Source organism: Letharia columbiana (assembly GCF_014066305.1).
Source record: "Letharia columbiana isolate WasteWater2 chromosome Unknown Sc0000012_s0, whole genome shotgun sequence".
In the NCBI taxonomy this organism is placed as follows: Eukaryota; Fungi; Ascomycota; class Lecanoromycetes; order Lecanorales; family Parmeliaceae; genus Letharia; species Letharia columbiana.
This window is the reverse complement of record NW_023501050.1, coordinates 46,949-67,329: the sequence shown is the minus strand read 5'-3', so window position 1 is coordinate 67,329 and position 20,381 is coordinate 46,949. Positions and strand designations below refer to the sequence as shown.

General features: G+C 50.7%; 8 protein-coding genes across 8 annotated transcripts; 4 read left to right on the top strand and 4 right to left on the bottom strand.

The window, feature by feature from the left end:
- Positions 1 to 215: 215 nt before the first annotated feature.
- Positions 216 to 614, top strand: HO173_004547 (uncharacterized protein; the record flags this gene model as incomplete). The annotated part of the gene is made up of 1 exon (XM_037306470.1): positions 216 to 614. The coding sequence occupies one exon, from the start codon at positions 216 to 218 to the stop codon at positions 612 to 614; it is 399 nt and encodes a 132-aa protein (XP_037166408.1).
- A 256-nt stretch (positions 615 to 870) lies between these two features.
- Positions 871 to 2,119, bottom strand: HO173_004546 (uncharacterized protein; the record flags this gene model as incomplete). The annotated part of the gene is made up of 3 exons (XM_037306469.1): positions 871 to 1,778; positions 1,828 to 2,035; positions 2,090 to 2,119. The coding sequence occupies 3 exons, from the start codon at positions 2,117 to 2,119 to the stop codon at positions 871 to 873; spliced, it is 1,146 nt and encodes a 381-aa protein (XP_037166407.1).
- Positions 2,120 to 2,555: 436 nt separating this feature from the next.
- Positions 2,556 to 4,208, top strand: HO173_004545 (uncharacterized protein; the record flags this gene model as incomplete). Its single annotated transcript, XM_037306468.1, has 1 exon — positions 2,556 to 4,208. The coding sequence occupies one exon, from the start codon at positions 2,556 to 2,558 to the stop codon at positions 4,206 to 4,208; it is 1,653 nt and encodes a 550-aa protein (XP_037166406.1).
- Positions 4,209 to 7,205: 2,997 nt separating this feature from the next.
- HO173_004544 (uncharacterized protein) lies at positions 7,206 to 8,243 on the top strand (the record flags this gene model as incomplete). Its single annotated transcript, XM_037306467.1, has 2 exons — positions 7,206 to 7,718; positions 7,803 to 8,243. The coding sequence occupies 2 exons, from the start codon at positions 7,206 to 7,208 to the stop codon at positions 8,241 to 8,243; spliced, it is 954 nt and encodes a 317-aa protein (XP_037166405.1).
- Positions 8,244 to 8,796: 553 nt separating this feature from the next.
- HO173_004543 (uncharacterized protein) lies at positions 8,797 to 10,543 on the top strand (the record flags this gene model as incomplete). Its single annotated transcript, XM_037306466.1, has 5 exons — positions 8,797 to 9,003; positions 9,061 to 9,369; positions 9,449 to 9,681; positions 9,743 to 10,095; positions 10,146 to 10,543. 5 exons carry the CDS (start codon positions 8,797 to 8,799, stop codon positions 10,541 to 10,543), a joined length of 1,500 nt encoding a protein of 499 aa, XP_037166404.1.
- A 1,452-nt stretch (positions 10,544 to 11,995) lies between these two features.
- HO173_004542 (uncharacterized protein) lies at positions 11,996 to 12,728 on the bottom strand (the record flags this gene model as incomplete). Its single annotated transcript, XM_037306465.1, has 3 exons — positions 11,996 to 12,074; positions 12,127 to 12,606; positions 12,655 to 12,728. The coding sequence occupies 3 exons, from the start codon at positions 12,726 to 12,728 to the stop codon at positions 11,996 to 11,998; spliced, it is 633 nt and encodes a 210-aa protein (XP_037166403.1).
- A 2,586-nt stretch (positions 12,729 to 15,314) lies between these two features.
- On the bottom strand, positions 15,315 to 17,653 carry HO173_004541 (uncharacterized protein; the record flags this gene model as incomplete). Its single annotated transcript, XM_037306464.1, has 2 exons — positions 15,315 to 15,557; positions 15,611 to 17,653. 2 exons carry the CDS (start codon positions 17,651 to 17,653, stop codon positions 15,315 to 15,317), a joined length of 2,286 nt encoding a protein of 761 aa, XP_037166402.1.
- A 1,317-nt stretch (positions 17,654 to 18,970) lies between these two features.
- Positions 18,971 to 20,246, bottom strand: HO173_004540 (uncharacterized protein; the record flags this gene model as incomplete). Its single annotated transcript, XM_037306463.1, has 2 exons — positions 18,971 to 19,614; positions 19,670 to 20,246. 2 exons carry the CDS (start codon positions 20,244 to 20,246, stop codon positions 18,971 to 18,973), a joined length of 1,221 nt encoding a protein of 406 aa, XP_037166401.1.
- Between the last annotated feature and the right edge of the window lie 135 nt (positions 20,247 to 20,381).

The window sequence follows — 20,381 nt, the reverse complement described above, 5'->3', positions numbered from 1 at the left end:
CGGCTCAGGCTAGATTACTATTTATCAACCCACCTTACTCTTATTAGACTACCTGACCAGTAGGCGCACCCCGCAATTCTCCACCCCCTGGGTGCAACCCATTCAAACCTCGTGCTGTGCTCAGGCCTGCTGCTGGTCTCGTGCAGCTGCCTCGTTACTTCCATTGGGCGTTAAGCCACCGCGAAAAAGTCCTCGTAGGCCGTCAAGCCATCATCATGGCCGATGCGACCTTGAATAATGAACCATCTGACCATCCTGACACTCAATCCTCCCCTCCTCCCTTCAAACCCCACCCATCCGACACGCTCTATGGCGGCTACACCCGTTTTGAACTGGAGCTCGAATTCGTCACCATGCTTTCCTCCCCCCTCTACCTCAACCACCTCGCCTCGCTCAAACTGCTCCAGGCTCCGGACTTCCTGGCCTACCTGACATATCTACAGTACTGGAGCCGACCGGAATACATCAAGTATTTGAACTATCCGGGGCCTACGCTTCGGGCGTTGGAGTTGTTGCAGGAGGAGAGGTTTCGGACGGAGATTTTGAGTCCGGAGGTGGTGGGAAAGTTGATGCAGGAGGGTGTCAGGGGAAGCGTGGAGTTTCAAGGACGGTGACGAGGAGGTGACGTCGCGGGCAGTGAACATGTTCCCGACGGACGAATCCTCAAGGATTCATGCACCTTGGGTTGCAGCCGCAGGCATTCATGCATGAGGATATTTTAATCCAGAGGTTTGAAACGTTGACATCCGCGGGCTCCACGGCTCCACGGTGCCGAAAGAAGGCGAGGTTAGCATATTTACATGCCTAAGAGCGACGGCCAAGAATAATGCAGCAAAGCAATTACCCACAATATGCAAAACATTTACATCATCACTCGTCGCTCTCCTCTGTGTCTTCACCTCCTTCTCCGTCCTCTTCCTCTTCTTCCTCCTCGTCCTCCTCCTCTTCATGTCTTGCCCGCTTCTTGTTCCGCCCTGAAGATCGTCTTGTCTGCATTGGGGTCTGCTTCTTCCGTCCTTTCCTGCCTTTAGCCTGCTGCTGCTGCTCCTCGTCTTCCTCGGCCTCCTGTGCCCCCGCTTCAACCTCGTCGCCTTCGTTTTCCTTTTCTCCCTCCATATCTCTCTCCTCCCCGCCATTCCTCGTACTCTTCTTCTCAATGACTACCTCTCCTAGACTCCTCACAAGCCTCCGCTCCAGCTCATCCGCCTCAGCATCCTTCTTCCCGTAGACGTCTCTCACCAGCCCAGCAACGCCTCTTTCACCGACTTCCACCTTCCCCCTTGGCCCAATAATGTACTCCACACTCTCTTCACCACCTCCATCCCGTTCCCGCACTTTTACGATGTAGTTCTCTCTTTCCATCCGCTTCAGGACTTTCTCCGTCTTCTCACCAGCCAGAACGTAGTTGTCCGCGTTCATACGTTTCAAGTGTTTCTCAAGTCGAGATTCAGAGATTGTCTGTGAGGCGGAAAGGTATATGAGAGCGAGTATGAAGGTCGTAAGGCCAACGTAGGATGCTTCGGCTCCTGTAGAGGGAATTTTCGGAGGTTGGAGAACGCCAGGTTTTCGGTATCGCGCAGGGAGGGTGGACGTCAAGATGTACGCTTTCGACGGGTTCGATCCTTGAGTCCCGGAGCGCTGTGCAGCTCTCTTCTGACTGATGGTGACCTTCTCCTTCACAGGTAGCTCGGTCAATTCCATGCCGAACACAGAGTGCAGCTGCTCCTGGGCTTCCGTGAACACATGCTTGAATTGACGCCCCGTATTCGGTGCCATGACTGCCACATTGTCAGTCTTCATGACTCTGATGTAGAGCGCGTTTCCGACCTTTGGCACTGATTTCCGCTCTTCGGATCGGTATCCTCGAATACTCGCTCGCCAGCGCCAGCCTCACGAGTTTCTTCACCATCTGATCATTGCTGCTTCCTCCTTGCGTATCATCGCCATCGACTTCCTCGTCAACTGAAGAGGCATCGGAAGCGGAGGGCGACCGCCTGCGACGCGTTGGGGGAGGTGAGGGTTCGGCTTCTGCTTGCTAAATGCCTCGTTAGGATCATTTGATCGAGGTGAGAGACTCGCTTCGACTCACAGTCCGGCGTTTGCGATTGATGATAGGCATTTCTGGAGACGGTGTGTGATGCAATGTTCCTGGAAATGGGGAGTGGTTTTTTGCAGAAGACGCGTTCTCGAATTTTGGCGCGGAACGTGTTCCGCTCCTCAGCAACTCGAGCCGGCAAGTGGTAGTCTACAAGTGGAAACAGATACGGTTCAGCATCATACTACAAGACATAGCTACATCCTCGCCTCGTTCTGCCCACCGCATGTAGGCGTATTGACGCCGAGTCGGCCAGAATGACGGCTGTTCATGGATTTGCCTCCTCAGCTGAGATGGCCCAGGATCCTTCTTCCCGGACATGACAGCATCCTGTTAGGCAGAATCTCACCGGATTGTCTTCTAGTGGCGTCTCTGCACGACTCCTAGTAATATTCTACCTTTGATGGCGTTGAATCTGACAGAGCGGCGGTGGCCCCGCCGACTACTACATGTTCCCTCTATGACGTCTCTCTCACGCTCCAAAGACGGCTACTATGGTACTCTTTGCAATCCACCCTTCAACGCTCTCTCCTATACATGGGGCAGATTTGCTCTCGAAAAGGGGTTGGCTCTTGATGTCTCGGGGATCAGCTGGCAGATCCCTCGCATTGCCCCAAATCATTTTACAGTTACTGGGTTCCAGAACGTACTCAGGAAAGCTGCTGCTCCGAATGGCCTTGTATGGGTAGACATTGCTTGTATTGATCAAGAGAATCTGGACGTCAAGATGGATGAGATTGGAAAACAGTGCGACATCTTCCGCCTGGCTGGTCAAGTCTATATTTGGTTGACATCACTTGAGTCTGAGTTCTGTAGGGATTCAATGGTAGCTCTCGAACACTTCGCTGACCACTTAGAGCGTATGGAGCTAGCCGAAAACACCAGTGAGTACAAAGCCGTGGATTTCCTTGAGCAGATCCTGGGAGATACCGCGAGTGTTAGATGCAAACTTGGATCAATCTTCAGGGATCCTTGGTTTTCTTCTTTGTGGACCTTACAAGAGGCCTGTCTTTGCGAGCACGCTATCCTCCTTACTGAGTCTGGACATACTGTCCCGAAGCCATACCGTCTCGCGCACCGCTTGAAGACCCCTCCACTTCTAGAGCATTTGATTTCTGATTGCCAGACCATCAAGACGAGCTTGTTACCTTATGCAGAGTATAGCGAAGAAATCAAGGACATTCTTTTGATTGTAGATCGATCAGGACTGAGCTTCATAAATCCCGGCATGAATGCGAGTGCTGGCTCTCTGTTGCTGTACTCTGCTGCACGCTATCGGACGACTACAAATCCACTTGATCGCATCTATGGCATCATGCAGGCTTTCGAATTCAGTTTAGGTACTTCGAAAGAGCCGGGAAAACAGTTTACCCTGCCAGAGCTTGAGGATCAGCTTGGAGAAGCCCTAAACTCCCTGTCGCCTATGACTGCACAGATGCATGTCCACACGACTCCACCAGTATTAGGTTCGGCTTGGCGACCATCAAATTCTTCGTGGTTGCCCGATGTATATTACATGGCCCACTCTGTCAGATCGATGAGTACGATTGCTCGAGATGTTGGCAAGCGACCTGTGTACACAGGCAAGATTTGCCCCCTTTCAAAGCTGCACAGCTTTTGGAATGAAGCAACTGCGTACGGAGAACAACTTTTCGCTACTCTAGGCCCCAAGTGGCAACATTATCCCGTCAATATTCATCTTGACGCGACGGCGCAAGGCCCCCAAGAGCCTCCACACAACGTGCGACAGGTGCAGAGTGTAAGGCAGCCGCCAAGCTCTTGTCCTTGTAAGAGTTGTACAGAACCACCGAGACGACAGAATGATGGTTTACTCCGGTTCCTGAACGCAATGCCAATGCCAGAAACGGAGTATGAGGTTCTGTTGCTGGGGCTGTGCACCCTTACACGCTGGACCCGCCCCACAACCGAAGGGTTTAAGGGAAGCTCAAGCTACACAGTTGCAGCTCGCGCAGGCCTCTTGGTCGTGAAGGAGCCATCATTGGGCAATACAGTGTGGCGTCGAGTCGGAATCGCCTCTTGGGAGGCTGGGTATGGGGAGTTAAAGGCGGTGCATGAGGCGCTTTGGGATCCATGTCAATGCTATCTCTCATAGATGATGAGTTATACATGAGCCCGGCATTGCGCGAGGACAATTTTTGCCATAGCGGACTTCTCGTCTCTATCTTCGTTGTCACGTCCAGCAATGAGCGCTGCGCTGTGAAACATGCATCCGCTATCGATTCTGGCCGTGATTAAACCCCTTGGCGTATACATGAAAGAGCGATATCACAAGATCGACCGTACTTCTCCGTTGAAGGCAAACCGTTCCTGGTTCCTGCGTTTACGGGTCCTGCTTCAATCGCAACCAAGATTGGATCTGAATGTATAGAGAAACACACACTGAGTGCGTGACGCCTTCCTTCGGCCATGTTCACGCTCAGGATAGGTGGGGCTGGTGGTTCTGCATCGTCTTTGCATGGACACTAGAGTAGACATGGTGATCGTCAACCGTGCCTATAAATAAGGTAGGTAGCCACGCATTGGCTGCATCGGCTAGCTTGGTGGCACCAGTGGAGGTGCATACGGTGGGGCTGGTGCTGGATTGTGGGACAGCATATCTCATGTCTTACAGATCAGTAGATAACTTACTCCCTACATACACAGGAGCAGTGGGGTATCTTCTCTCGATCATTGTCATAATCCCCATCCCCATGATTGTCCCACCGCGGAATCAGGGGAGTTCACAGACTCATTGCCGGTCTTGGGTTGACAGCTTGCACTTTCTCGAAAAGGCTTGTAGTCAATGCATCACTAATCGTGTTGACTGATATAGAGAATTATTCATACGATAGTGAAGTTCCTCTTGGGTATGCTGACCCAGGTCCCATTCCTACGCCTCTGCTTAGGCATTCTGCGAAGCTTGTACTTGCCGTCCACGATGAACCTTCCGACCCTTTAAAATTCATCTTTCTTCTCGTGAGTTGGTTTCAACATCAGCCCTAATACCTGGTCGGATAACTCTTCATTCTTAACGTCGACAATTGGCAAGTATGTCAGCTCACGCTCTGACGGCCCTGTACTCTGATCCAGGTCAATACTGTGGCCCGAGTTTTCTTCAACTCGTCGGCCACGAGTCGTTCGGAAACCCCAGTGTTGAGGAGCATTTTGCTGGCAGACTGCAGGTCCTAGGATACCACGGCCTTTCAAGCACCCGCTAGTGATTGGTTCCCACACATTCTCGCTGGAATATTCTATAAGGACATCAACGACCTCGAATAACACCTCAAAATCGTCAAAGCTCGACGGATAAACGGCACCAGTAACAGAAAGCCATGACCAGGATGGTGCCAAGTAATCTGATGGTTGAATGTCTGCTACTCCATCAACGGACCAAAGTAGCTGTCGCTCTAGGCCTTTGCCCTAAAAGCCGGCAAAATACTCGCCTTGAGTAAAAGAATGGATTTGTTCTGCTACTCCTGCGAATGCCATGTATACATCGGATGGAACTGTCAATGCACATCCAGTGTAATAGCAGACAATGTTATCCAGCGCATCTTCCGAAAACCGTTGTTGGTGATTCAAATAATCTCGGTTTGTGGTGATAGGTAGCTGTTCCGGCACTCGCTCTGGAAACGCTTCACAAGAAGCCATTTCCATGCACTCCCAGGACACCTGAATTGCTCCAAAGTGCAGTATGCGGGGCGATAATAGACGCTCTTCACAGTCCCAAGCCCTCTCACTCAACGGCACTTTGGAGATATTGACATGCCAAAATCCTGCATCGAAACAGATATATTTGCATTCTTTGCTTTGTGAGTCGCGGAAATATCACATTGAAAGGTCGTACTTTGTCAGCATTACGATCAAGGAAGCAGCCTATAGTAGAATCAGCCGCTCCGGTCGCTGAAATCTTTGTTGTCGAGTGTCTATAGACATCTCTCATTGTGGCAGATTCTTTGAGTTAGAGTCCTGAAGGATACGAAGTGAGCCGATCCATAGATAACTAACTTTGAAACATCTGGCAACCGCCACGGCGTCTTGGAAGGTCTTAGGGAGCTTGGTCAACGATATGCCTTGTCTAAGCTCCTCGATGTTACTTTTTCGTAGTGTGATAAATTGAGCAGCTCCCCAGCAATGACTAAGGGTCATGTATTCGCCTTCCCGGGAATTGGTATCGGTTACCGTGACTCGAATCAAAGCATATGTCTCGCCAGCATCTAATTCCAGCAAACGTGTTGGGAAATTGGTGTCACAGGGTCTTGGCCTGCACCTGCTGTGGGTGGTTGTGCATAGCTGAAGCCATCTTTTGGCCAAAGTCTGATTCGACGTCAAATTTTCATTGGGTCGGACTTCATGACTGTTGAGGATTTGCGGATCGCGCCCTATTCGAGACGGAGAAGGTGAGCTAAAAGCATGTCCAGATCTTCCGTTATAAACTGACTTTCCACAGGCAGCACCCCAAGCCTCAACTACCATTTCCACATTCCTTCATCATTCATCTCTATCAGTAAAAATGAGAACTGTCCATAGTCGGGCTCTGAATTATCCCAAGACTGTATGTTTACGTCACGCATAACACTTAGACCACTAGCTTGCTCTTGGATCTTGTCGAGCAGAAGACCGCAGAGTCTGCAACCTCGCTGTGCGGAGATCATCAGGGTGTTAAGATATCGAATATGCGGTACCCATTTTCTCCCCCAGCTATCCTACGAAAAGTACCAGTCACGACGCCGTACATCTGGTTCGACTTGCTATGTATTCCACAGGACAGGTCAGCGATAGCCTTGAGAGGAATTGCTAGACAACCTGTGATCTCCAGAGGGCCCAGTATGCCATCGCATGGCTGAACATGATTCCAGATTGGAGTGGCCTGAGGGCTACAACACAGTGAATGTGTATACAGTACCACAGTACCTTACTTTCACAAATTTCGGAGAAATATCATCCCAGGCGAGAAGCTATACTGTTGGCACATTCGGCGCAGCTTCAAGTTCTACCGAACTGTTTCGAACCGTATGAATATCGTGCAGATGAATCAGGGTCCGATCTTAGACTTTTGGCTTGGTTCACATCCCTTTGGACTTTGCAAGAAGACTACCTGCGCCCTGACATGTTGTTGTGTTCAAGAGATTGGGAAATGCTTATTGTGGGAGGCGGCGTACCAGTGCCCCTGGATGGATTGGTTGCACTATCGGCGTATGTGTTAAATCACGCTCTGACCTCGGCTGTTGCACTCGATCCCGAAGAGGCTGCTTCACACCGATTTGACTCGGCTTTTCTAGAGATATCCTCCTCCGAGAAGCTCGGCGCTTTGGTTCGGGGAGGCCATTACCCTGGAGGGTACATCAGATTATTTGCAGTCCTTGAACGGACTGGATTGGCGGATCTCCACGTGATAAACCGAGAATCAACCATGAAGCTTGGGAAGCCAGAGCAGAGGCATTGCAAGGAAGGCCGAGCCGAGGCCATTGTGTCGGTGATCGGGGCTACTGGGTGGTTTATCGAAGCACCTCGAACTGAAACGCTCCGCGAGTTAGAAAAGGATCTTTTTCTGGGTCTCTATCCGACCTTGTTTCTCAGAGAAACAGCTGAAATGCTAGGGGCTCGCTTCTACAGTTCAATCGTCATTCGAACCGATATCGATGAGGATTTCTCTAGGATTTGAGACATTCGAGGATCGCTTCTGCCATTCAGCGCCCATAGCCAGGACAATGGTCAAACCTTCGAAGAGATTTTCCTCCCGCGATGGCAGTTTAGCGAAGGCGATCACCCCTCGGTGAAGCTGTGGAGTATTGAAGCGGACGGATCTGTCAGCATACCCGAGGCTGCGGTTCTGGTCCCGGCGTCGCACCATGAGGGGATGCCCTTGATTGCTTCCGTGACACTTGCGTACCTTATGGACAGTGGGCTTTACCAGAAGCTTGGACCTGCGGGACGGAAAGGGGATCGCAATCGAAGTATCGATCTGGGAGAATGGGAGAAGAATTGGTTGCCATTCTCACGAAACTACGCGGTAGCTCTTATCAACGTCAAATTCTTAGGGAGAGACTATGTTCGAGGGATCCTTTTGGAAGAGACACGATCTGGAGCCCTTGTAAAGGTTGGGGTTTTCACAACCAGAGAATGTTTGAGGAAGAAGGGGCCATGACGCGAATATGTCCTGTGCGATCAGTGGGTTGGCGTGTCCTATAGGTTTTTGATTAAGTTCTTTCCTCTTCGCAAGGCTATGGCCTTCCTCCTACTGCGTAACCTGCGTCCCTTTAGGTAGCTTTGCAGACTCTGAACTATTGTCGTTGCATCTTCACCCATGACATCCGTTTCCGTTTGGTAGAGACCCTCGGCGACTAGTTGCTGTATGACGAAACGAGAGTGATGACCACCCCCCGGAAGTTTTAGCTTGATCTCCATAGCTTTGGTGAATGACTGTTCTCTTCTTGCCAGTTGCCATTTGTACCCAGGCGCCAGGGGAGTTTATTCTATGCGGGACCCACCATTTCCTGCAGTACATGATCTGGACCTAAACCGGGGCTTGGCTTCGGATAATCCATCGGCCCGAAAAACTCTGTAACTCGTCATTTCCCCAGTGCCCCCATTCGTGTGACTCGATTTGAAAACCTTCTCTTCGTTGCAACGACATCTTCTCCCGGCAAACAGCCCAAAGCCTTCAATTGCCTCTATTACTTCATTTATTCACCACAGAAATGTGCCCAACCTGCAACGGTGATGTCGTCAATGGCACCAATGCTGATGTCCCTGCAACAACTAATGGGCATGTGAATGGCACCAACGGCTATGGGCAACACACACCGCACAATCCACGGAGGCAGCCTTTTGCCTCCGTCGGTGACTATCTTTCCAATCTCTCAAACTTCAAGATAATCGAGAGCACTTTACGTGAGGGAGAGCAGGTGAGCAGACATCGGAGATCTTATTTCTGAAGTTGCATACTGACCGTGCTCCTGCAGTTTGCCAATGCATTCTTCGATACAGATACCAAGGTCAAAATAGCAAAAGCCTTAGACGCATTCGGAGTCGAATACATCGAGCTCACTTCTCCTGCATCCTCGGAGCAGTCACGCAAGGACTGCGAAATCATTTGCAATCTGGGGCTCAAGGCCAAAATACTCACTCACGTTCGGTGCGCCATGGATGATGCACGCATCGCAGTAGAAACAGGAGTTGATGGCTTGGATATAGTCATTGGGACATCACCGCAGCTGATGCAGCATTCGCACGGAAAGAGCATGGACTACATAAGAGATACTGCACTCGAGGTGAGAAGTCGGCCCAAAGACTCTGCGGAAGGTCTCTGCGAGGTCTCAGAGTTGCTCGCTGACATGAATCGAGCAATAGGTGATCCAATTCGTCAAGTCCAAGGGCTTGGAATGCAGATTTTCCTCCGAGGATTCTTTCAGATCCGATCTTGTTGATCTACTCAACATATACTCAATTGTTGCCAAGGCTGGTGTGGATAGAGTTGGTATCGCAGATACCATTGGTTGTGCGAGCCCAAGACAAGTGTACGATCTTGTCCGGACACTGCGTGGGGTCGTTCAGTGCGACATTGAAACACATTTTCATAATGAGCAAGTATCCCCTTTTCACGCATCCCACGTTCCCCGCACAACTCTCTGACTGCATCATCAGTACCGGTTGCGCCATCGCCAATGCCTACTGCGCGCTGGAAGCCGGAGCTACACACGTTGACACATCAGTCCTGGGCATCGGCGAGCGGAATGGGATTACCCCACTAGGAGGGTTCGTTGCACGCATGCTGGTCGCTGATAGAGACTACGTGAGGAGCAAGTATGATCTTACGAAGCTCAAGGCTATTGAGGACTTGGTCGCGGCTGCTGTCGAGATCAATGTCCCCTTCAACAACTATATTACTGGCTTCTGTGCATTCACACACAAAGCAGGTATACATGCCAAAGCCATTCTAGCCAACCCCACCACGTACGAGATTATCAATCCAGCGGACTTTGGCATGACCCGCTATGGTGAGTAAAGCACTCGATGTTAAGTGCAGCGTCCACTAAACGTGATTCAGTCCACTTCACATCGCGCCTGACTGGTTGGAATGCTATCAAAAGCCGTGTCAATCAACTCGGTTTAGACATGACGGACAGTCAGATCAAGAGCTGTACTGCAAGGATCAAGGCTATGGCCGATGTCAGGCATTTAGCCATCGAAGACACCGACGCCATTATCAACGCTTTCTACGAAAATCTTTACTCGGAGCACAATAACGAGAAGCCACTACTGGACGATATGACCGTTGAAGAAAAAGTACGATTCGCTCAAAAGGAGGCGGAGCTAAGTGAAGAACCGGAGTCACAGCACCTTGATCAAATCGTCGACCAACAGACGAATGTCCTGGCCAAGAATGACGTCAACGGTCACGAAGGTGTGAATGTTTTGAACGGTGAGACAGCCGCTGCGGCGTGAATCTTATACAGAGGCGATCTATTTGGGAAAAAGGTATCTGGATGATGATTCCACCCTGAGCGTTTCACTAGCGCAAGTACTTGCGAAACGTATAGTATCGAAAAGTTTTGGACATCATACCCCATCGTCGCGTGCCTTGAAACCGGCCGCTCCCTATCATCATCATCTGGCGCTGACAAGCTTTCTCCTCCACTACCTGACATGCTAGAGATGAATTTGAGCGCTCGAGAGGGGACGATTTTGGACAGGCTACCGAGCTGCAGTGGGCGTAACAAAGGTGACATGACTTGTTTTCGCTTCGGAGTTTTGGGGGAAGCTGAGGGGATGAAGGGGACGGGTAGTTGAGACTAGCGGAGAGGGAGACCTCGATCTCTGAGTCCAATACAAGTGCACGTGCAACAGAGATCCTGACATGGTGATGCGTGGCTGCTTGCTGATGGACATACTCAATATCGCGTGGCGCATCTCCATCCTTCACTGAGACGAATTGGACAACTGCTACTCTGCCCCTATACTATCGGCTTCGTTTTTAGGTTTCAACATCGCGGAAGGGCATCAACTCGGACAAAATGGTCGTTCATGATTGAATTCCTTAAGTGGAATCCTGAATAGCGCACAACTCCTCGCCAATGCTGCTGTTGTTGGAATCTTAAGGATGTATACCGCCTGGACTATTACTTTTTCTAAGACCACGTTTGGCGGGCACGATGATGAAAACTAAATCGAAGCGGATAGTACCAGGTTCTCTGACGCTTGACATGGAGGAGGCGCAAGCAAGATTGCAGAGTCAAGGTGTGAAACGGGATAATCGGCAAATTTGCTAACTAGCCTCTCGTTCCCATGGAGCCTCTTAGACCTTACAGGTACTGACGCTGTGTTTTAACACTGCTACGCTTACTATTCTTACGAATCTTACCATTCCTCCAATTACGGGCCCGTCTCTCTGTCTCTCGACGGTGCACCCGTCCAACGAGTACTCGGTGCCTGGACGGCCAATAGCCAATATCTCGACAGTTATCGGCTTCACCAATGTCGTCGATTCATTTTGGGGTAAGGGTTTGCTCCTATCGCTCTAAGTGATGCATTACATTTTTGCGCACTCATCACGGAGCCGCTCGCAGCTCCCGTGGTCTTGGAAACGGCGCCGGTTACTGGCCCGTCCACTTCGATCGCGATCGTGTTCTAGTTTGATACGTGGTTCTTTCCGCTCGCGTCGACGGCTATTATCTCGCGGTTGGAATGGCCATGATTTCCAGAGTGGCCGTGGTGATCAGAGTGACCATGGTGTGGAGGAGGAGGCACGCGTTGACGGCGGGAAGGCGACCTGCGACCGGACACGGGCTTCAGCTTCAGCTTCAGCTTCTCAAGACCTGGTTGGATAGCTGTTCGAGCTCGGCCCTAGAAAGCTAGGTGTCTGGAGTGCATATCGTTTATCTTCGTTGCTAAGATCGTTCAATTCATTGCGTATGTTTCTCCTTGTGACTTGGTCACATGGACGGCGCTGCGCTCGGGGCAGTCTCTTTCGATATGTCTGGTTGTCGTGATTAGAGGAGTACAGGAAGGTGGCCATTGTGTGAACTTACCCTGGCTTATCGCAGTACCAGCAGAGCTTCTCCAGAGCGATTGGTTTGTTTATAACAGGTTTTGGTACCAAGCTGCCGATTGACACCGGCGGAAGAGCCGGTATCCAGGCGAGGATGTCCTTCATAAAGAGCTCAACCAGCGACTTAATCTCCAGATACGATGCCACACTCTTCAGAATCTCCAGCTTTCGAAGGTCGTGTTTCGGGTAGAAAGCGTCCGGCGTGTTCAAGTCATTGCCTCCCCCGCCCACAATCCAGCCCACGATCAGCTTCACGGGCTCTTTCGGGAATGGCACGTGAATGCGGTTAGCCTGCGCATCTTCCGCCAGCTCTCGCTTCCACTTTGGAGAAAAATGCTTCACTAATGTCCTGTGAAGGTGGAAGAGCACGTACTCGCTCTCGACCTTCGTTGCGCCGTTGACTTCGACCTTGAAGGGCGTGCATTGGACCCAGATTTCGACCTTTCCGCCTTTCTTGAGCCTGGGATACGTCAGTGACTACTGTCTCAATGTGAAATATGAGATCTACTCTGCAAGTGCTCTCTTGCTGAGCTGTGGAGCGATGGCAACTCCATGAGCTGGCGTGTTCGCTGCTGTGGACATCTCTGTTTGAGATATATATGTGTACGGATATATACGTGTAATGGATGAGAACGTTCAAGAACAACAAGCAATCAGTGTTAGGAAATGCAGCTTGAAGTGGTATACAGAAGAGACAAAGGTCAGGTCAGGAACAGCTGTATATGTACAGTTGGCGACCTCGGCGACTGATTTTGCTCAATGTCGATATTAAACTCGTTCCGCCAATCAGTGACGACAAACATCGCCTGATCTCGGCTCTGTTTGGTATGCATTCCTGATCAAATGGAAGCAGGAAAGGTCATTGATCCCACAATGAATGAAACACGAAGCGAAGGCAGTCGTCGCTGTTGCTCGGCTCCGTATCCATTTCTGATCGAATCAAGGCAAGAAAGGCTATTGATCCCACGATGAATGAAAAACTGGAGCACAATTAGCTGCTTTGAGGTATGTCGATTTGGTCAAGCGGAGCGCTGATGGCTTCCTCGGTTCATTCACAAGAAAGGAAGTTCCCTTCCCCACGAGCTACTTGTACTCATTTTATGGGGCTACGATGACAGTGAGAGTTGTTTGTTCGCGCACCAGATAGTGACACGTCAGCCACGATTCCTTCGATTGCGAAAGGTTTGCTACCATGTACGCTTGCTGGCTGGCTGAGATGAGGCAGCATGGAGAAAAGTAGCTTCGGGGATTATGGATCGTGGAAAGAAGCACGGTTGAATGGGTGGCGCCGCAGGTCAATGTGTTAAGCACCGTTTCGCTGATGATGCGCGCATGATTTTGTGTTAAAACGCTTTGGGTACAAGCGAGACGTCCGTCCCTGCTTACATACGCTAACCCAGGTCTGGGCAAATGACAGACGCACAATACTACCTGCCCTCATCAACATACTTCTTCCGAATCATATCCTCGCCCAGAAAAACCCCTCCGTTCGCTATCGGCCATGCCACGCATACGCGTCGGACCCACCCTCTCCCGAACTGGGAACCGCTTCGCTCAAAACACGGGGATATTCCCCTCCAAACGATTAGGTGGTCTGCTGCGGCACTAATGCACATCATTCTCTCTCTCTCAAAAGACCCACGGTTTTTTTCAGCCACCATGTGCATCGATGATCTTCCTTCTCCGAAGCTGAACACTCAAGCGAGCGAGCTTGCTTGCTACAGCTTACTGCGTGTACTAATGCAGAATTTCGTATTTTCGCATCGGCTACGGTTCCCCTCTTTTTTTGCTACGGATTGACTTATGAAGGAGCGAGGTGGGAGTGTGCTTCTTGAAAGGGGGAAAGGAGGCTAGTGTGCTTGGGAAAGTCGGGTGCGGTTTGGTGGACTCTTCGATCTTCTGAATGAGGCTGAGGAACGGGGACACAGGCGCCCCCCTTCCTGCTTTTTGAACGAGTCTTGCAGCGCGAGACGAGGGGGATTCGGTAGATGCGTGGGAAAAGGGGAGGGTAGGTATGTTGGTACTTCCGGAGGCTTTCCGAGCTCCGGATGATATAGGAGTGGGGTACTTGCCGGCGTTCATCTGTTTGTCGGATGAGTCCACGGTACTCAAGATTGCAGAGCCGAGATGAATGCGTGAGAATGGTGTATCAAAGGCCCTGGGATGTGTCTAATCAAGCTCTACAATGCTATCTTAGAATACCGTCTATCCTGCATTGTACCTCAGCCGACAATGTCCGCATTCCCTCTTGGTCCAGCACCAGCGGAGAAACGTCCCCTCTTCTCTCTCTCGACCAGCACTCAGCCAGAGAAAAAGATTGCCTCACGCGAGCTTGCCGCGCCTCCTGCCCTTTTCACTGACTGACTGACTGACTGACTGACTGACTGACTCGCTCACTCATTCACTCACCCACTTCAATTTGGGGCTCCCCCTATAGATCTTACATAGTCCGACCGATCTGTCGGACCTGGCTTTCCTTGCCCCAAACAGCTTCATCATGATCGTCAACAATGAAAAGCCCCCCCCCCCGCATTGATATAAATCCACGTATGAGCTAAGACTACAATATACGGCGAGCCTTACATCAGCACAGTCCTACACTCGGACTTTTCCGCTCACGGGCCCTTGTATATCCGGTAGAGAAAAAAATATATGTTAATCCTACTAGAAGCTGTGTACTACATAACCATTTCCTGTGATTTAATTGCGTTCTGGGCGGTCTGTGTGATGGGTACGGCAATGAAGGATATTCGCTGCATGGCATGGCATAGGATATGCGCACGGGGGTGGGAGTAAGTAAGCACACGGTGCGGGGGAGTGGGGGAGCGGGTTGGGATGGGAGGGAGGGTGGCAAAGATGCGCGAATTCGGTGGCGGTGGCTCTCTTGTGATCTTGGTCATGGACGACTCCATGCGAGGGGAGGATGGAGGAGGGGACGGAAAATCTGAGGCGTTGAGGTGTCCGTTGTTGGGGTGCTGGTTGGATATGAGTAGGGGGTTTTGCAGAGGGAGGTGCGGAGAAATGGGATGCTAAAAGTCTTCTTGTGTCAAACGATATATCTGTGACGAGTCTTCCACTAGCGGTCTTGTTGAACAAGGACCCATCGCAATTCTTACCTAATGAGAGCAACCACCTTAAAAGAGAGATCGGATCAGGTGGAAGGTCGTACTACATCGCAGCACTACCCATGACACTACGGAAGATGCTCTGTCCATCCTTCAATTTCGCAATGCGATCCTCCAAGAATTGTCTCTGGCGCTTCGCGCTGGCGGGCTCCGAGGCGATGGCCTCGACTTCTGGGTCGGTCAAGCCGTTCACGGCGACAGGAGAGAATATTTTCTCCAGGCCACGGATGATGTGGCGCTCTACCACTTGCGTTGTGACGTTTGCCACGAAGGTCTTCTGCGATACCTGCATGGAAGAATCGTCAGTTTGACTTACTTCCGGGAGCAGCGATGACTCACCTCGTAGATGGCGAGCAGGCAATCGAGAGCTTCTTCGCAGCTGACGTTCTCCATGTTCGGGTCGATGCGGCGAGAGTAGTTTTCTATGGCTTGATCGGCATCGGTGCTTGTAGGAGCCTGAGTGGGCTGAACTTCGGAAGAGGAGCCTTCAGCGGCCGCTGCGCCCTCCATCTTTGGCTTAGTGGCTTCGGTAGCTTTGCGTCTCTCTTCGCGGCGCTGTTGGATGGTGTCTGTGTAATAGTGATTGTAGTTGATCGGATAACTTTTGGTATCCTCGATCAAGCGTTCGAGCTCTTCCATGGCGTCCTGGTATCTAGCCTTGAGTGCCTCTAGGAAAATCGATGTGTGAAGACGGGAGATTACGTCCTTTGGGCATTTGTCGTGGAGCAGGATTTCAAGGAAGCGTCGGCAGACGTCGGCCACCTGGTCCAGATACTCTACGGCCAGGCGTTTCCAGTGTGCACTCTGCTCCCAAAAGAGCTCGCCCACAAGGAGCGGGTTGAAGTTGCCTACTAATTCCCTTCCTCGGGTACGAACAAGCACCAGATGAACCCATGCAAAGGCCTTTTTACGGTCCATTTTGGCAGGTGACACGGACCTAGGAAGCCAGCCAAATCCATTTAGTACCGTATCTAGCAGAGGGCGGAACAGAGAGTCGACATTCGTTCCGTCAGACATGTCGATCTGGTACTTGTGTCCATTGGCGCGCATGTTATCGGAGAACTCGGTGTTCATGTATTGCACGACGGCACGGATTCTGCGAATTGTTGCTGAAGACGTGAGCGAGAAGGCGGGATCGGCGTCAGAAATGAAATACCCTCCTTCATAGTGCCCATCAACAGCCGCCTTGCAGACCTCGTAGAAATCGAGACTGAGCTGCACCAAGTAGGCCTTGCAATCTGCAGCCGTTGTTCGGTTACTCCCCATTACTTGAAGCTGTGTCTTTGCGTCGAGCAGCGCTTCCTCCAGATCGCTCCGGAGCTTTGGCAATTCTTGCTTGACGTGCTCAAAGAGTAGGACGCTCAGACGATTCCTCAGTTTATCGACGCCCACGCAATGCTCTGGTAGAACCTTGAAATTGGAGGTGCGGAAGTACGTTGCCTCAGCCATGTTGCGCTCCATGAGATTGGAATCTCGTTCTTCGAACGTGCGATTCTTGAGCACGTGCCAACCTAATTTGAAGAAGATATCATTGTTCTTGGCCAGTTCTATGTATGCAGCCTCACTCCCAGAGCCTGATGGAAGCCTGTCGGGCTTGGTAATGATCCCAAGAGTACGATCTCCGTCAGGGTCAACCTTACGTACTTTCGTGAGAATGCTCTGATTAGCGGGGTCACTGGCCGCAGAGACGACAGCCAAGCAGATTGTGCGAGGTTGCTTGATGTACTGATCCGTGATCTCCCCCACAAGCTCAACATCAGCCTTAGTGATGCCCTTCGTATCGGTCTGAATCAATCCAGGAATATCGACCAATGTAAGTTGCGGTCTTGATGGACCTTCAATCTCGATACTGAGGACATCCCTCGCGAAAGCTTTGGATTTGGGCCCTGAAGCACCAGCACCGATATCCATTAAGTCCATCGCAGCGTCCATTATTCGAGGAAGTTCATCGAAGTTGGTGATGGATTGCCTGAAGGCTTTGAAGGGTGTCTGCTCGACAGCAGCTCGTTTGGGATCCGGAATTATCTTGATGGTCAGCAAGTTGGTATGCGCGCGTCGTAGAACGATCTCTGTTGCAAACCTGGTACATAGGTTGTCGTTCCTAGGGAATGGGATCTCTGTAAGAGCTTCGAGCACAGAGCTTTTGCCTGCCGACTGGTCCCCACAAACGACGAGCTGCGGAAGAGACAAGATACTCTCGAGGCCACATTTGCGGACCTGAGCTACGGTATCAAGGACCCGTCGCTGTTCATCCGTCTGAAGGTTTTCAAGTGACGATGTGATGTCCATTTCTTTGATGACAGCTGGTTCTGACCGAATTTCCGGGTTTCTTTGAGGAGGATCTTGAACAATAGTGTCGCTGGATTGTTTTGAGGACCCCATGGTGGCGGCAGAAGCTGGCGTTGGGTCAAGGTATTGGCCGATAGAATAATATGACCAAAGACGAGAGAAAGGAAGGTTTGGAAAGCAAGAGCGAAAGGAGGAAAGACCCATGGCGTGCCAGGTTTTTCAAGCTCATCTGGTAAGCCGCGAACATCAAGATCTGATCCGTCATTTCCTAACAGCAGGTAGCCCACCGCATGTTATGACATGATTCTTTAATGAGCAATGTCATTGGACGCATGAAACATGATATTGTTCTTTGATGCAACGTGCCGACAGAGGTATCACAGCCAATAAGCGTTAGGATTTTCAGGTCGAAAAGGCTTCTTGCATGTTTGCATTTCAAAACTTAAGCTGATGTCCTCAAAGATCACCGCTTTTATTGATGTGTGAAACGTGAAAAGCACATGTCACATCTTGCACTGCTGGAACCTAGATTTAGTGAATCAGACCAGGAGGCTTGAACAGTCTTATAGTGAGCAATCCGTGAATCCGGGCATAACCTTTCGCCTGCGTATGGGAAGGTGGAAGTCGACGTTTCATTGTTGAGGTGGGCGCTCTGTCCATACGATGGGTATCTGCACTTCTGTGGGAATTAAACGTGATCTGTTTTCTCTAGGGTTGGAGACCTGTTGGTACGATGGGTTCCTGCACCTCCAAATCCACAGTGCCGCCGTTGACTGAAAGAACACATTCGTCCTATTTCTAGGGCAATGCCCGAGCGGCGGCCTTGCTGGACAGCGTATGGCCTAATCGAGGATTGAGCTGTCAGGCCATTTGCTGGATGTTCGAAGGCTGATGGTGCTCATAACCCTGCTTATCTTTCCTTACACTCTGAAGATTGGCTGCATTCGCGAACTCTGCAAGGAGCCGTAGACAAACTTGCCCTTGCGATCATTTACGTCTCGTCGATCACATTCTGGCCAAACGGTCTGACCATTGACTTCACAGTCATGCTTGGACCCGGGCTTAGCTCATCATCTCTGCGGAAACTAGACTCCAACAAGTAGATGATCTGGGTTGCGGAGTCGATAATTTTGTAGATTAGGACGAGTGAGACGAAGAAATGAAGTATGTAAACTGTAAATAGGTTGAAAATCCTACCCAGTGATACTCTCCTTATTGACCGGACCTTGGCAATTGGCGGAGATGCCAAGAGGATGTTCCTGAATGTGAGAAACAGCAGTGGGGAAGAGGTCGAAGCGTCTGTTGATTAGCACTCCTTTTCAGCCTGGCATATCCTCCAATTCTAGCTTTGAATGCTTGAAGTTTGGCAAACAATTCGGTACTCTACTCAAATTTACGATTCCCGACCTTTCAAGGTCGCACTGCCTCCTCGAAAAGGGTGTTGGACGATTCATTGCTCCAACCCTTGAGAGCCTCGCTTTTTACATCATCTTTAACACGTCGTCTATGCTCCAACCCATCTGATTTTTTCATATCTAGGTACGAGGACATTTTAAGAAAATTTCTCGGCGGAAGGGCGTCGATTAAACCGATTGTCTCCACAAGGAGATTCCAAATCTGCATCCTTGACAATGCACTAGCCCCGAGTGGATCCGTTTGCTTGCGACCCTGCAGGACGCCGTTGATCAGAGTTTCTTGATGGCGTGGTGTCCACACAGCTGAGATGTTTGAGCCCTTGCGACCATTCAGGTTTGTACCTGCGACTCTCCGTGAATAGTGAAAATCAATCTCTGCAGTCTCCACTCGAAACGGGCGAAATTGATAGCCCGCAAGCCAAGTTGAATTATCAACAGGCAACATACGCCCTGCAGGTCCAAAGGCTCTCTCACAAGCTTCTGGCCTGTACCGGTGATACGGTAGGATAAGGGTGTCAATGTATGCATTTCCAGGCGAAATTAGAAGCGAAACTGGCGATGATAGCAGGGATGTGCATTGCTTGAGTGCCAGCTTGTCTGAACATGACTTAGACAAGGTGATTGGGCTGTCCGCTCGAGCTTTGTCATGCATATTATCAGTAGCAGACAATATTTGGCAGGCAAATTTTCTTACAGGGTTTCCGTCTTACAACGCCTAGCTGCGAGAATGATCCGCGACCGAGGAAGCCTGATGCAGCTTTCTCGTTTGAGGCAGTCACGGGCCATGGTGTGGGGTCGGCTTGCGCTTCCATCACCAGCTCCATACTTGCGTCTCCGCATGGTGCTTCAGAGCAATACATCATGATCCTCAGATCCTCGCGAATACTGAAGGGCTGCGAATTCTGGACTTCGGACAGCTCACGCGCTTGTCTCCGTCGAAGGATGGGTGACGTGTAATTGGCGCAAGAGGCGAGTTGATGGCACTCCTGGAGAAGGAAATAATTGAAGGCTCGTATGGCAAGGATCTCGGCGTGCCAGTCATGAAGGACAGTGCCGCTGTCGAGAAGCAAGGATTGTGAACCTGGTAAGCATTTCATCCCAGTGCCTAAGGCCAAACATGTGATGGCTCCATCCTTTCCAATGACTACAATACCGCTAAGTGGCACCCACTCCTGACTACCGTTCGTAAATGTTCTGGGCTTGCTCTTCCTCGGCAAACTATGGAATTTCTCGTGAATAGCAATGACTGCGCGATCTTCAAGGGTGCCCATGAGTGCGAAGTACCAACAGGATATTGACTACACAGATCCAGAACAGCCATTGGAAAGTCCTGGCAAGGATGTCGCCGTCTAGAGTGCAAGTTCTAGAAGGTGAAAAGAAGTGATTCGGTTTCAAGTATGAGTGGT